General features: G+C 33.6%; 1 protein-coding gene across 1 annotated transcript; it reads right to left on the reverse strand.

Annotated features, from left to right (window-relative positions):
• Nucleotides 1-9,067: 9,067 nt before the first annotated feature.
• On the reverse strand, nt 9,068-15,054 carry LOC133181189 (homeobox protein EMX2-like). The gene is made up of 3 exons (XM_061315726.1): nt 14,385-15,054; nt 11,442-11,608; nt 9,068-9,571 (listed from the first exon to the last, which is right to left on the reverse strand). The coding sequence occupies exons 1-3, from the start codon at nt 14,941-14,943 to the stop codon at nt 9,332-9,334; spliced, it is 966 nt and encodes a 321-aa protein (XP_061171710.1). The 5' UTR covers nt 14,944-15,054; the 3' UTR covers nt 9,068-9,331.
• Between the last annotated feature and the right edge of the window lie 1,340 nt (nt 15,055-16,394).

The raw sequence follows: 16,394 nt of genomic DNA on the forward strand, positions 1-16,394 counted from the left end.
CACAATTAGTATGAAAAACTTCAGTCAACATTCGACTTAATGATAGATTGTATATGCTGAGAATGTCATTATATCAACTATAGAACTAGCGAAATGTTGACTTTAAACGAGACTGTTGATAGCCTTGTTTCATCAGCTTGTTTGTCAAAAGCTTGCCTCGGTTTAGAAATTGTTCGTACGTGGAGCATGTTCTTGAGTATCGAATCAACTGGGAGAAATAAACTCCATATGCAGGTGACAAGGGTTTATCGTTACATGCGTAAGGTAAGATGACGATAGAAAAGTCGAAGTCATCACGTTTATCATAAAGTTTTGGTTACTATTAACGTTTTTTTCTAGTAAAATATCCAAATATGAAACGGATATGTCAAACTCTGTGATATCTTGTATCGCGAATAATTGTTGATTAACAGTACCTTGTTGTGTGGATTCAGTATTTTTTTTTTAATTAGGAACCCTTGGATTTGGATGGGGCTAAAATTGGGAGGGAGGGGGGGGTACCAAATGTATGTATTTGGGAAAAAATACGAAATTTACAGAACAAAAGGGCATGTCAATCATATTGATATTGAAGCATGATGTGTCGATTCAAATTTGGTTATGTCCTGATCCCTTGGGGTTGGGATTTAGCCACAATTTTGGGTCAACATTTTTCATGTGAGTAAAGAGGGAAAGAATCGTTAAATATTCTTCTGAAGAACAGCAGGGCCAAGGTAACTCAGATGAGTTTGCTTTTTAATTCAAGAATTCAAACTTAATTTACATTTTTTAAAAAGACTTTTGAATAAGGATCCAACCTTTTAGGAATGCAAGAAGGCTCGTGCGCCACATCTTGGGTGCAGGTGCAAAATTCTCATAAACTGAGATTTATTAAGTCATAAATATCCCATCACCTTTTATCATGTTGCTAGGTGAAAGCAGTTTTCCTCGAATGTATCAAATGCTATTGATTTAAGTATAACGTTCCTGTCAGACATGTCTTCTTTTTTTTTTTTTAATTTTCCAAAATGAACCATTTAGGTAAATATGCACATAGAAGCAATGTTGGTCAAAGTTATTTGAACTTTTTTAGGTCACCTGAGTCACCCAGGTGACCTTTTGCTATCCGTTTTTGTCCGTCGGCGTGCGTCGTCCGTCGTGCATTAACATTTAAACATTTTCAGCTTCTTCTCCGAAACCGCTCAACAAATTTCAACCAATTTTGGCATATAACATCTATGGGTGAAGGGGGACAAAAATTGTAAATTTCATGGTCCCTGCCCCCTGGGGCCTGAGGGGTGGGGCTAAAACCACCAAAATTAATGCAATCTTAAAAATCTTCTTCTTTACTCCTGGACATCAAGCAGTCAAACTGTTGGTATGATTGTAATAAGCATTGAGCCCTCTACCAAATTGTGAAATTCATAGCCCCAGGGTCAGGGGTTCTGGTGCTAGGGTGGGGCTATATAGATCATATAGTGAAGGTGCATTATTTCTTTGAAAATCTTCTCTGCTCCTGGGTATTAGATAAACTAACTGTACAAAGTTGTGTTGAGCAAGACTGCCTCTTCCAAAATGTGAATTTCATGGCCCCTGGGTCAGGGGTTCTGGTGTTAGGGCTGGGCTCTATTGATTATATAGTGAAAATACATTATTTCTTTGAAAATCTTTTTCTCTGCTCCTGGGTATTAGATAAACTAACTAAGTACATAGTTATGTTGAGCAAAACTGCCTCTTCCAAAATTGTGAATTTCATGGAACCTGGGTCAGGGGTTCTGGTGTTAGGGCGGGGCTCTATTGATAATATAGTGAAAATGCATTGATTCTTTGAAAATCTTCTTCTCTGATCCTGGGTATTGAATAAACTAACTAAGTACACATAGTTATGATGAGCATGGCTGCCTCTTCCAAAATTGTGAATTTCATGGCCCCTGGGTCAGGGGTTCTGGTGTTGGGGCGAGGCTCTATTGATAATATAGTGAAAATGCATTAAATCTTTGAAAATCTTCTCTGATCCTGGGTATTAAATAAAGTAACTAAGTACATAGTTATGTTGAGCAAGACCGCCTCTTCCAAAATTGTGAATTTCATGGCCCCTGGGTCAGGGGTTCAGGTGTTAGGGCGGGGCTCTATTGATTATATAGTGAAAATGCATCAATTCTTTGAAAATCTTCTTCTCTGCTCCTGGGTATTAAATAAACTAACTAAGTACATAGTTATGATGAGAATGGCTGCCTCTTCCAAAATTGTGAATTTCATGGAACCTGGGTCAGGGGTTCTGGTGTTAGGGCGGGGCTCTATTGATAATATAGTGAAAATGCATTGATTCTTTGAAAATCTTCTTCTCTGATCCTGGGTATTGAATAAACTAACTAAGTACACATAGTTATGATGAGCATGGCTGCCTCTTCCAAAATTGTGAATTTCATGGCCCCTGGGTCAGGGGTTCTGGTGTTGGGGCGAGGCTCTATTGATAATATAGTGAAAATGCATTAAATCTTTGAAAATCTTCTCTGATCCTGGGTATTAAATAAAGTAACTAAGTACATAGTTATGTTGAGCAAGACCGCCTCTTCCAAAATTGTGAATTTCATGGCCCCTGGGTCAGGTGTTCTGGTGTTAGGTCGGGGCTCTGTTGATTATATAGTGAAAATGCATTAAATCTTTGAAAATCTTCTATGCTCCTGGGTATTATTTAAACAATGGAAGTGCATGGTTATGATAAGCAAGAATACCTCTTCCAAAATTGTGAAATCATTTCCCCAAGGTCAGGGGTTCTGGTGAAAGGGGGGGGGACTCTATTGATTATATAGTGAAAATTCATAATTTCTTTCAAAATATTTTTTCTACTCCTGGTTATAAAGCAAAGAAGCAAGTGTATAGTTATGATGAGCAAGGATGCTTTTACAAATTTTTTAAAACTTGTTGTCCCAGGGGTTCTGTTGTGTCTGTGGGGGGGGGGGGGGCTCTATTGATAATATAGTGAAAATGGGTGAATTCTTTGAAAATCTTCAACTACATGTAATTGCATAGTTATGATGATGAGGGTACCTCTTCCAAATTTGTAAATTTCATGACCCTGGGTCATGGGTTCTGGTGTTAGGGTAGGGCTGTGTTAAATAGTGAAATTGCATTATTTTCTGCTCCTGGGCATACTTGAGGCTAACAGAGTAAAAAGTTTTAATAAGCAAGGGTATTTTTACCAGAATTTTGAACATCTGGACCATTTAGTCAAGTGTTCTGGTCCTGACCAGGGCTCTATTAATTTGTATTCTACTGAATGAAGTTATTCCCCTTTGCCATTCACCTTTGATAATTAATCACTGTAGATAATGTATTTGAAAGGTTAATAGAATAAGAGAATTATGCAAGAACATTTATTGTATAATACAAAAAGTACTTTCTTAGTCTAAATGATCAGGTAGACTTGGAAATAATACATGAATAAAAATTAAACAAAAATAACTTATCTTTTTAAATGTTCTTCAAAGGCCAAATGAGGTCAATGTGAGAGGTTATAGACATTTTGTTAAAAGTCTGCATGGTAATAGTGATAAAGGGAGGACAGATAGATATATACTAGAACAATTATATTGTTGATCTTAATCGTACTATTTTTCTTGCTTTTTTGCAACAAAGCTTCATTTATCAGTTTATGGATCCTCTAAATTGTTGTACTCAGGTGACCGTTAAGGCCCTTGGGCCTCTTGTTTTTCTTTCGCAGCAAATATTACCATATTTTGACTTACTTTATCTTTTATACAGTCAATTAAAGCAACTCTCCGATTGGTTTTAATTAATTAATATCTAGTGATATTACGTCTCACTTGCAGATAAAGACTCTACATGTTACCCACAAAAGACACTCTGTAATAAAGAGGGTTGCAAATTACAGATACATTAGAAATACATGTACATACGTTGAAAATTGTTTTGAAACATTAAATTTCCTAAGATAACATAACAGAAGTTTTCTTCTATTATTCCGAATTCGACAACCTTGTAAAATGACGAATGTCGCATGTGTTGTTTGCTGTTAATTCACACCTCAAACTTGGATTTAAAAATAATGTAATGTAGACATTAGATATTGAATGTAAAAATATAAACATAAGCCTCCGTAACATTGTTGATATTTACCACTTAGCAGCTCTAATCGTCTCAGTGCAGGGACGTTTACATGCGCGGCCCTGAACATTTCACACAATTCCACTTTGTTGGAAAAAAAAGATTTGTTAAGTCTAAGGTGAAAGTTTCTTGAAGGCTTAAATTTCAGTTTGTCTCTTTGTTCTGAGTAATTGCCATCTTATGTCAAATTAAGTATATTCCTGTAATATTTCGGAGAATAATGAAACCATTAATTAAGGTCGTGAGCAGTCATGACACAATGTAGAGTTAAAAATGAGGTTTTCTCTCCATTTGTAAAACAAAGTGCAAACGGTCATTATTTTGTTTTATCAATATAAATTCTTTTAAAATGCTTCCTTATCTTGAACGGAAATAGGTGTTTTATAACAGTTTAGAACACTGGCATATAATAATTGTGTGTTTTAAGTGCGTTGTTTAGTATGTTAACAACTAGAAATATAATGCCGTGGTCAGTGCATGATGAAAAAAAATATTTAATTTCATCAAGTTTATATATACATCTGTGAAAAATCATAATGATTAAGATTTCTGTAACACGCTGTAAACTTTGACAAGCTTTTCTTTTTTATACCCCCGTATCGAAGATTCGGGGGTATATAGTTTTGGCCCTGTCCGTCCGTCTGTGTGTTTGTCCGCAAAAACTTCAACCTTACCCATAACTTTTGATTGGTTGGAGCTATGGCTTTCATATTTCACATGTGTATTCCTTGTGACAAGACCTTTCTTTGGGTACCACCATATTTGACCTTGACCTTGGAGTTTGACCGTTTTGCAAAATTTTACCAAACTTTAACCTTGGCCATAACTTTTGAACAATTGATGCTAGGGCTTTCATACTTCACATATGTAATCCTTGTAACAAGACCTTCCTTTAGATACCAACAATTTTGACCTTGACCTAGGAGTTTGACCTACTTTTGAAAAACTTTAACCTTGGCCATAACTTTTGAACAGTTGGTGCTAGGGTTTTCATACTTCACCTGTGTAATCCTTGTGACAAGTTTTTCCTTTGAATATCACGAACTTTGACTCTTTGACCTTGACCTTGGAGTTTGACCTACTTTTGAAAAACTTTAACCTTGGCCATACCTTTTGAACGGTTGGTGCTAGGAACTTCATACCTCACATATGTAATCCTTGTGACAAGACCTTTCTTTGGATACAGCAACTTTGACCCTTTGACCTTGGCCTTTCCTTGGGCACCATTAATTTTGACCATTTGACCTTGACCTTGATGTTTGACATACTTTTGGAAAAAAACTTTAACCTTTTCCATATCTATTCAATGGTTGCTGCTAGGGCTTTCATACCCGGTATTTCACAGGTTTATTCCTCGAGACAAGATCTTACTTTGGGTACCCACATATTTCATTTGCAATTGAGAAAGTTTAACCTTTGCTATAAGTTGCCATACTGGGGCATCAGTGTTTCACAAACACATCTTGTTTCTTTCTGAAAAAGTTGTCCAAATTTCGGCAAATCACACACTATTCTCCCAACCATTGTTTTCGTCCAGTTTTCCGAGCATATATGTATATGTTCGTCATTCCAGACGAGAAAACCTCAGTTGTTTGTGCAAATTGAACTGTGTTTCTTCTAGTTCTCAAAATATTTTACAGAAAGCTGAGTTAATATGTACACATTTGTTTTTGAATTCTTAGCTGTGGGAAGACATTATTATATAAATCAAAGATGGGGTAAAGAGAATTTAACAGACAAATACCCGCGTGGCGCAGTGGTTAGAGCGTTCGCTCTAGAATCGCGGAGTAAGGAGTCGATCCTTACGTCGCGGGTTCGAATCCCACTGTGGGACGTGGAGACCGGTCCTTCGGATGAGACCGTATAAACCGACGTCCCGTGTCACAGTAGGTGCTGGCACGAAAAAGATCCCTCACTGCTCAATGGCCCTAAGTGCGGAGTATAGGTCAAAATGTGTAGCTCTCCACCGGCAAGTGGTGGCGTCTCCATATGAGTGAAAAATTATCGAGAGGGACGTTAAACAATAAACAAACAAACAAACAAACAGACAAATACATTTTATGGTCCCAGCTGATAAAAGTTGAATAGTTCAGAATCAAAATTTATCTTTTATCACAATTTTTGTTCAAAATTAAAGAATATTTGATGCCTATGACAGTAGGTTTAGTTTTAGTGATATAGTCTGCAACTTGTGTATGTCCAAAGAAGAAAACACTTCGCATAAATGTGTCTCTCACTAATTAACAATTTTCAATTGCCAAATGACCATAGTCATGTACTCATTAGCAATGGAGAAGTGATGGTTGATGAACAACAAATTTGTTCTTTCTTTACGTTTTTTTTTTATCCTTAGATAAAAAATATTGATGTTTTTAATTTTAATCAACAAGCTCGATGACATCTCAAACTACATGTCAACATTAATGAGAATTAAATTCAGAGTGTCTTTTATGAACATACATAAACCATACATTTAATTGCAGAAATACACAGAATTACACTTTAAACCCTACATTTATTTATTTTCCAAATGGGAAAGAATATGATCCACGCTAAATGTTTGGTCCTTATGATCCAATTATGTGTATCAGTAAAAACCTTTAATGATTTAAATGACTAAATATGTGAAGTTAAGATAGTCATCCAGTAATTTAGCTTATTTAGGAGAGGAACAAGGGAAATGACACGGGCATTTGACATTTTTAAGAGCCATTCTCTAATGACTTCAACTTTTATATATAGGATGTATAGTCTCAGAATTTCTCCAAACTCTCTATGATGAAAGTCTTTGATACTGTAAACTCAAATCAGGCAAAACTGGCTTGCTGTATGTTATGGTTTCTATGGCAGCATGCCTTAAAGTTTAAAAAATGGCATTTTTGAACACGTTCAGACTCCCAGAGTTAGCACTTGCAGAAATGCAAACAATTTACAATGACTGTTTCCAATAGTTGAAGGCCTGATGTCTTCAATGGATGATAAAAATATCTTGGAAATCAACTATTACATACGTTACTATGGAAACAAAGTATTCAAAAACAACTTTATTCATCCATTTTTATAGTCATACTCTCAAAAATTAAAGCAATGATAGGTTGAAATGCAACCAAATAATAAAGATCCTTGTAACGTACAACTATTTACCAGTTTTGAGTTTCCATGTTTTTTTCTCAAGAAAGCAGCATAAACCAAAACTTACTAACCACTTTTTTTACGAGACCGAAGGCTCAAGTGAACTTTCTGATCAAAATTTGACTGTCGTCGTTGTTGTCGAAAACTTCATACAATTTCATCTTCTCCAGAACCACCTTGCCAGTTTCAATCAAACTTGGCACAGAGTATTCTTGGGTAAAGGGGTTCAAAAGGGTCACATTTATATAGAAGCACCCTCAGGTAGTGTAGTTCAAGTTTATTCAAGTCATGACCCCCAGGGATAGGGAGGGACCACACTGGGGGATCAAAGTTTACAAGGGAATACATACTAGGAAAAATCTTTAACAATCTTCTTCAAAGGAACAGCAAGCCACGATTGGTCACATTTATATGGAAGCATCCTCAGATAGTGTAGATTCAAATTTGTTCAAATCATGACCTCTGAGGGTAGGGTGGGCCACAATGGGCAATCAAATTTTACATAGGAATATACAGGAAATATTTTAAAATTTTTTCTCAAGAACAACAACGCCATAATTAGTCATATTAATACAGACACATCCTCAGGTAGTGTAGATTCAAATTAATTCAAATTATATCCCCTGGGGGTAGGGTGGGGCCACAACAAGGAATCAAAGATATATATGGAGATATATAGGAATTGGCAGGGTAGATTTCAAATTTGTTCAAATAATGACCCCCGGGGGGTAGATTGGGACCACAATGGGTGATCAAAGTTTTACATGTATGGCAATGTATAGGAAAAACCAATAAAAATCTTTCCTCAAGGACAACAAAGCCAAGATTAGTCATGTTCAAATCATGATGCATCAGGAGTAGAGAGGGGCCATAACAGGGAATCAAAGTTATTCAAAGAAATATAAATGAAAAATCATTAAAAATCTTCTTCTCGAAAACAGCAAAAGCATGATTAATCATATTAATGCAGAAGCATCCTCATTTAGTGTAAATTCAAGTTTGTTCAAATTATTTTCCCCGGGTAATAATAGAAGATCAATAGTATAGAAATAAATCTTTAAAATTTTCTAAAGCCATGATTAGTCAAAGAAATATTGAAGCATCCTCAGTTTAAGTTGATTCTAATGTATAAGACATTTTGGCTACATAATGTTGCCAACATTTTTTTAAAAAGAAATCGACATTCTTTTTGCTCAATGAATTGTCCATTCTTAAATTTAAAAAATGGAAAATCCGACAATTGTGTTTTTTAATGTGAGGTCTTTTTTGTAAGTATGTATAGGTATGTATTTAAAGTATTTTGCCTATTTTTAGAATTATGAATGAAAGACCTTTGTTAGAAACGAAAAATGATTGAAAGTGAAACAAGGCTTACCAGTAAGCCAGTTGCATAAGATACTGAGCTGACATATATGGTAATAAAATATTAAGATTTATGCACAACTGACTTAAATCATCGTTTGTTTTACCGACGAACATAGCAGGCTAGATATTTAATTTGCCCCTCTCCTCAGACGTGTCATCTAAAGAAGAACAAATTTAGAAACTAGTGATTTTTGTTTTGGCGCTAAGTATAATTAGGACTAATTAGAATTTACGACACAATGTGACTTTGCCAAATGGTATTTGTCTTCAATTTTGTCACTGTGTAAAATATGTGCTTGCCGTACCTATGCTTATACAATAGTACTTTTAATAATTTGAAACTCTGTTCTAGTCCAGATCATCTTTTTTTTTTTTTTTTTTTTTTTTTTTTTTTAAAAAAAAGAGGTTTCAGAACAAAAAACACAAGAAATACATGTATGAATTCAACTTTTATTGTCCACATATTCTTTGAATAAATAATTATGAGCAATTGTACAATTTTATGTGGGATTTTCAGACATCTGTATTACATGTATAGTACGACTCCACGGATCACAACACGGTGTGGCACAATGGAAACAGAGCAGACACAAAATAACAATAGGAATTCATTCTACAATAATATATAGTCTTAAAGAACCGATTCGTGGCCTATGGTTGTCGGCATTTTAAAATAACAACCCGTTTTCACATTTCTATAATATCGCACTTAGAGAAATTTGAACACCTACTGTAACAGTAAGTGCGCAGACGCGGGAACTGGCGGGTGGTGAATTTCGTTGCCACGAAGATGACTCATACCGTCATCGCCAATATCATCAATGTCACTAATGTCACTGTCATCTTTATTGTCATCGTCGCTGTCCATGTCTCTTGAAGAAGTTTTGCCAGGACTGTTTGGTTCTTCTCCATCTTCCGTTTTTATCCGCTTATGTTTCGTACGTCTGTTTTGAAACCATACTTTCACCTAAAATGTTCAATTAAATCTTTAATTTCTGTGGTATAAGTATTCAACTCCCCCCTCTCTTGAAAAGAAAATAATAAGTAGCTTTTGATTACTGTATTCTTATGATTTTCTTATCAAATATTGAAACATTGGAAGAGAGATTTAGCGGAAACTGCTAAACTTCAATGACCAGTACTTAGAGATCACAGCATTTTGAATACACAAGGGTAACGCACAATCATTATCACTCCTTATTCTTAATCTGTCCTTCAGCTAAAGGGGAATCAAAATGACTCCCACAGGACAACTCCTGTCAGTAAAGCGCAGAATTCAGACAACTTATTTCTCGTGTTGGTCTTTAATTAGGTGTGATATTTGCTGTGAAAGGGTTATCAAAGCCCCGTCGTCCGTAGGGAAGGATAAGGCAACACCCCCTAGACAACCTCTGTAACCATCGTTAGCGTAGCGTCGGAATACCTTATCAGAAAATGTCTATATCAACTAAGCGTGCACAACTCTAATTATCCTCTTATTTGCAGCTTCAGCCTTTTCGTTTTCAGTTATTTTTGTAATGAAAAGATACTCTCAAATAAATGGCGGGAATTCTTGTTAATTAGATTTTGATTGCAAAAGTAATCCTTTTGATAGCAGGAACAAAGTGGGGTTCTTTATCTTGCGGTGGCTGGCCACAAGTGCGCAGTCGACGGTAATTTAATCTCCCGTTCGGCCCATCAAATAGATAATCAATCGTAATAGTTTCATTCAGAACATGGGGGATTAGCTGTGGAATCGTCCCATTAAAACTATCGGCATATATTGTAATATTGTACAAAAACCGACAACGGCTTAGAATTCAATTCATTCGAAACTAAATTAAATATGGCGATTGCAGTAATTTAGTCTATTAAATACTTCTGATAGGTTTTTTACTCGGTGGCAATTTATCTGTTCCTATTTATTAGATGGAGGATGATCTTTCAGCAGGGAATGGCTAAATAACAGATAGAAAGCATTAATGCAAAGAGCAATGTAGCAATTTCTATATATATTTCCGAGTTAATTTCCCTTAAAACGTGGGGTCGAGCTATTAACGCTAAACCCAGACAGACGACACTGTAATGCAACCATTGATAGAAGACCAAAGGGGAAAAATATATAATTCTTCGACTGTTAATTGAAGTACAAAGTATATTGTATTAAAGGCAATAAAATTCAGATTAACTTTAAAGCATTATCAGTCGCGCGAATATTTTAAAGTAATTACGCCTGTTTTTGTTCATTCTATAGTCGGATATCAGGGACGTTATTTCATGAAACCAGAGTTTAGAGAGAGGGTAACGAGATCTCCATTTAGCAATATTGTCACCCATTGCCAACTTTCCTCGCCATAATTTAATCAAGGCTTTTATTTGTCGTGGAAATGAATTTCATCTCTTCTCATCTTTCTGTCAATATCATGAATTTTGTACCAGTGCACGTCTAGATCACAATATATATCGGGGTTCTAGTTTCCAAAGCAATATTAGTTTAAAAAAAATTGCAATGTAAATGTGATTGTCCCGAAGTTTTCCATTTTATTTTCATCAAAGGTTTGAGAAGTATACTAGTATGTGCTACTTTGCGAGACAGATCTCATGTTTATGTCAAAATATTAAATATGAAAACATATCACAAAACTATTTATTTATCAAATATGCATGTAAATATACATGTTTTTGATCATGAATTATAGCATATGCATTCCTATTCCGTAAATAATTTTTTGTGGCTGTATATAAGTTATTGCATTGCATTGTTGTACGTCAGAAATGAATTATGCATGTATAGATTGTTTATTTGTGCATATTCTGTGTAGTTTGTAGTTTTTTTTTCTATACATAATATACAGTACCTGTGTCTCTGTCAGTTGCAGTTCTGCAGCCAAATCTTTTCTTTCTTGTCCGACGACATAATGACTTTTTTCGAACGCCTTCTCGAGTTGAAGAAGCTGTGAAGGGGAAAATGCGGTACGTATTCGCTTGGGTTTTCTGTAAGGCTGGAAAAGAAAACCTGGAGCCGCTGCAATGAAAAACAAACCCAGTATAATATACATGTATCATTATAGAATAGCATTCTGAAAGTTTTAATTACATTTAAAATCTACGGTCTATTTTGCGCTGGCATGCGTGGTATAAATCGGTGAAATATGCATGAAGGTCATTTTGATCATGTACTTTCTTTGACATCTACAAATTTTGCATAATCCCCCTTATAACATTCAATGAAAATTAACCTTGGTGCAATTTGAAACAAATTATAAATTTGCATATCAGCTTTTTCATTCATGGAAACATACTTTATCAAAGGTCTCATAAAAGACAGAAAGGTCTTGGATAATTATTACTCCTATAAAACAGCTGTATTTTACCAGGGAGATTTAATATTAAACGAAAACAAGTCATGGGAAATTATTTAGCCTCGCTGTCATTCTCAGGAGGATGACCTTCTCTTCAGAGGTCAAAGTGCAAGGCAACACTCGTCTTTATGATGAAAAATCCACTACTGCGATTAAAATTAATTTACGTTAAATGATAATTATCATAATAATGGTACAAACATGTAAATATCGCAATTAATTGTGTCTTTATAAATTAGTCTCCGTGAGTCAGTGTGTTTTAAGTTATCCTGGGACAACGTCGTATCAAGGAGGCAGTTTTGCAGTATTTTTTAAACACAAAAGCTGTTATATTTTATAGTTGTCATAGAATTATTAATGAGCTTTCGTGTTTATGAATGGTCCTACGACACATTTCGGCAACTAATGCGCGCAAAAACAGAAAATAGATTGGTTTTTAGTGTCAAGCTGGAAAATTAAGAGCTGCACGGCGTTTTCATCTCGTTTCATTTTAATTCTATTCAAGACGTAAATAACAAGTCTTGTTTTCTGCTCTCATACACTTCTATGATACATATTAATTAAGTCATATTTTTGTCTTTTTTCTAATTACCATACATCGTATTTCATCCCATTTTGTTGTCCATATAAACAAAAAACGATGTATATCTGTACAAATGAAATTTACATGAAACAGCAATAATTGAAATAAAGTGGTATCAAACAGATAAATTATAGGTTAAGAATGATTTTCCATAGACAGAAAACATCAAAGCTTTGGAAATTTATCATTACAACGAATTTTTCAAGAAGTACTTTTCACTCAATGTGATACAGGCACTAAAATCAGCAGTTTTATACTCTGTATTTTTGAATATTTTTAAATCCTTTGAAGAAAAATATCTTACGTGAAATAAAAGCACTGTAGATAAAATCTTTTGTCATCACTTTCAATTCGAGCCAATAGTTCTAAATCTCTGCTTTTGATAAATAATCTTAAAAAAATTATAAACTTGATAATAATTGTAACTGGTGCTTAATTTTTTTTTCTTCAAAGTTATTTCCATAAACATTATTATTTAAAAAATATATCCTTTGATATGATATGATATAATTATATCTTATGACCTGTATTTTAGTGCATTTCTATCGATGTGGACATTATTTTTTTTTCAATTATATTCATTTTTGATATTTAGAAAATATTATTAAATGAAAATAGAAAAAGGATGCTTCATTGCTATTTTTTTTAATTTGTTAACATAATTAATTCCATTGAATTATATCAAAGTATGACTCTTTTTTAAACAAAGGTTCATCATAAATTTCTATGCACATATATATTTATAATTTTTTTAAATCCCAAAATGCCATTGTTAAAAAAATAATAAAAAAATATCTTTGTTAATGACTAAAAACCTTTATGAGAGATCTGGGGTAGCAATAAAAATTATTTTCTAGTAAATATGAATAATAAATCAAAAAAGATAAAGCTTCATCTTCTTGTGAAATTAAAAAAAAATGAAGATTGTTCTTTTCATGAATTTAAACATAGGTAAATGTACATATATTGTGTCTTTGTTATGAAAACATAAAAACACTGCAACTTTCTTACTTCTAAATCTTTTCCTTTTTCATAATATAATCTTTCCGTTATGTAGAATATCGAGAGAATAATAATCCCTCGTTTCTTTAAAGTCACACTCGTGCACGAGAATTAAATGTCATTTTCTCATGAAGAAAGGGCATTTAAAAGAAAGTCTGTTTATTCTTTATTCTCATATTATAATCCCCAACTGATGTGGGAGAAGTAGAAAATTAAGCGATTGGCAAACGATAAACATCCAATTATAAAACGCGATTGTTAATTCAATAAAGAAAGAAAGAAATTTATAAACTTTTTTCCTTTATATTTAGGAAATCGATAAACAGCTGACTATACATTTAAAGCAAGGGAAGTTTAAATAAACCAAGTGATATGTTTTATACAAGATATTCTGGGTGGTTGGGTGATATATAAACCTATAAGATAATAAATTTAGAGGAATATTTGCCCAACTAACGATTAATATGAGGAGGTCATAAAAGGAGTCAATTAGAATTTTAGAAAATCATATCCTTATTCAATTTAATTGTGAAACGTATTTTAAAATCAAGTAAAACAGACTTTCATTTAGAAAATTCTGATAACATGTAATATGGTACATGATATTTTCTACTTATATACGTACACAAAGCGTGCTAGTTTAAATATAATTGATCTTAAAGATATGATTTATTCATATTCAATTTATCTATCATTTGTTGACTCGACCAAATTACCTTAAAAAATAAATGAAAATAAGAAGAAAAGCATTTAAACTCAAAATAATTTATCTTTTTTTAAATTAAAAATAAAAGAAGACATTGAAATTTTAGTCATCTATTGACAATTAGCTGGTACCTGTTAAATATGTTTACCTGGGTATCTGGGATAGTAATATCCAGAGTAACGCTCTGATATCCAGGGGTGCAGATGTCTGATATCTCTAGAGGTGGAGGGGTTCAGCATCAGGGGATGAAGAGGGGTAGAGGCTGGTAACTGACCAGGATACATAGAATGTAAATTAAAAGGTGACATGGGGTGACGACACATTCGGGGGGAAAAATATGTTCCCGTGGCCCCCGCAGTTTGAGATAAAACGTCATGTAAATGTTTTAATGATTCTGAAGCACTGTGTGGGTTTGATGCAAGGAACAAATCCCTGTCCCTCCGTGCTGTGGCCAAATCTGGAAAATGTCTCATTGAATCATGTACAACAGGTTCCCTACGCGTTCGTTCCAGATTTTCTGGTCGATCCTGTATCCGCGGCCTTGGACTGTCACTTTTATTGGTCTCTGAATTTAAATGCACATACTCTTCATAATTTCTACCACTCGAAGAACTCTCTGTTTTATCAGAGTCTTTTCCTATTAAAGAATCAATAGTAAAACCAGATGATTTTCTCAAACTGTGCTCCACCATTTTTGTTATCACCATCGGTCCCTTAGAAAAATGTCTAGTCTCCTCATCAACTTGTATTTATCCAGATTTATCTTAATGTATGCGACAAAACATTGGAAAAGTTCGAGCTGAAATCTATTTAGACACTTATCCGATTTCCTTCAGTGACAAAGTGCAGTCACACTATTATCTCTATCAAATGGTAGGCTGTCCTTGCGAAACATAGCCCCGCCTTCCTCCTGTGTAATCAAATGAAAATTGTGAGGAGGGCGTTACTAAATCCCAAATTATTCTTTTTAGTACATGCAACATCGCTGCTGCATTTTTGAAGATTTAAAAAAAAAAGATTTACAGCCCACGAATGAATTTATTCTGTATTCTGTGTCACTGTATAAACCTTGAATATATATATATATATATATATATATATATATATATATATATATATATATATATATATATATATATATATATATATATATATATATATATATATACATATATATATATATATATATATATATATATATATATATATATATATATATATATATATATATAATATTTTTATATTTAATCAAGAAATCATTTAGAATGTGACATCTAAAAAAAAGTTTGTATCGTCAAGGATGAATCTAGGAATTTTCCATAAGGGAGAGTCCGTACCCACTTCGGCCAAATAAAAAAAAAATCCGACTCAGAAATATTTGAAAAGCAAAAAGAAAAAAAGGATCCCCTGAACCCAACTCATCGCCCGCTGGATCCGCTACTGATTCAATATTTTTACAAAAATAATTGGAACAATTTCAAAAACTTAAAATTAAATTATTTTCCTTGTGCTTATTATTGTAAGAAAAATTATATCAGTGTCCGATTTGAATCACACATTCATTCCCAACTGACCTATGTCTCTTTTTCTTTTGTGAAACACCAATTTAATCAGTTTTATCATTTTTAATGTTTGTTTCGAAATGATAAAATTGATCATTTCCATTTCAATAATGATTTTTCAATTTCTGTTAATTTTTTTTAAGAAATGAAAAAGAAGAAAAAGGAAAAAATGAAAACGATTTGATAAGGATAACGTTTATCTACTGTGCACATTTGATTTTTTTTCTTTTAAGTTCAATACAGATATGTGATCTACAAAAAAATAGTATATTTACTTTGAATGGGGGAAAGGGGGTAAATAATGAAATTCAGATGGCACAAGTGTGTAAATTGGTTCAATTGTTTATATTTTATCAGAGACTAGAACAAAAGCGGAAAATTATCTAGCAAAATACTTTTTGCGTTGTAGTCAACAACTCTATCTCTCTCTGGAAATAAAATATAATACAGCGACATGTTATTTTGTGTAAATTAATTTAGTATTATCTAGCTATTAACGAATAGAAAAAAAATGACCACGCTTCAAAGAAACAGCTACCCATAAAAATTGTGAAAATGGATTCAATTTCCCTTTTTAATATTTTCGCCGCTGGTGC

This window comes from Saccostrea echinata, unplaced genomic scaffold, assembly GCF_033153115.1.
Source record: "Saccostrea echinata isolate AGI-Se365-2 ecotype Australia unplaced genomic scaffold, CSIRO_AGI_Sech_v1 ptg000008l, whole genome shotgun sequence".
Taxonomy (NCBI): Eukaryota; Metazoa; Mollusca; class Bivalvia; order Ostreida; family Ostreidae; genus Saccostrea; species Saccostrea echinata.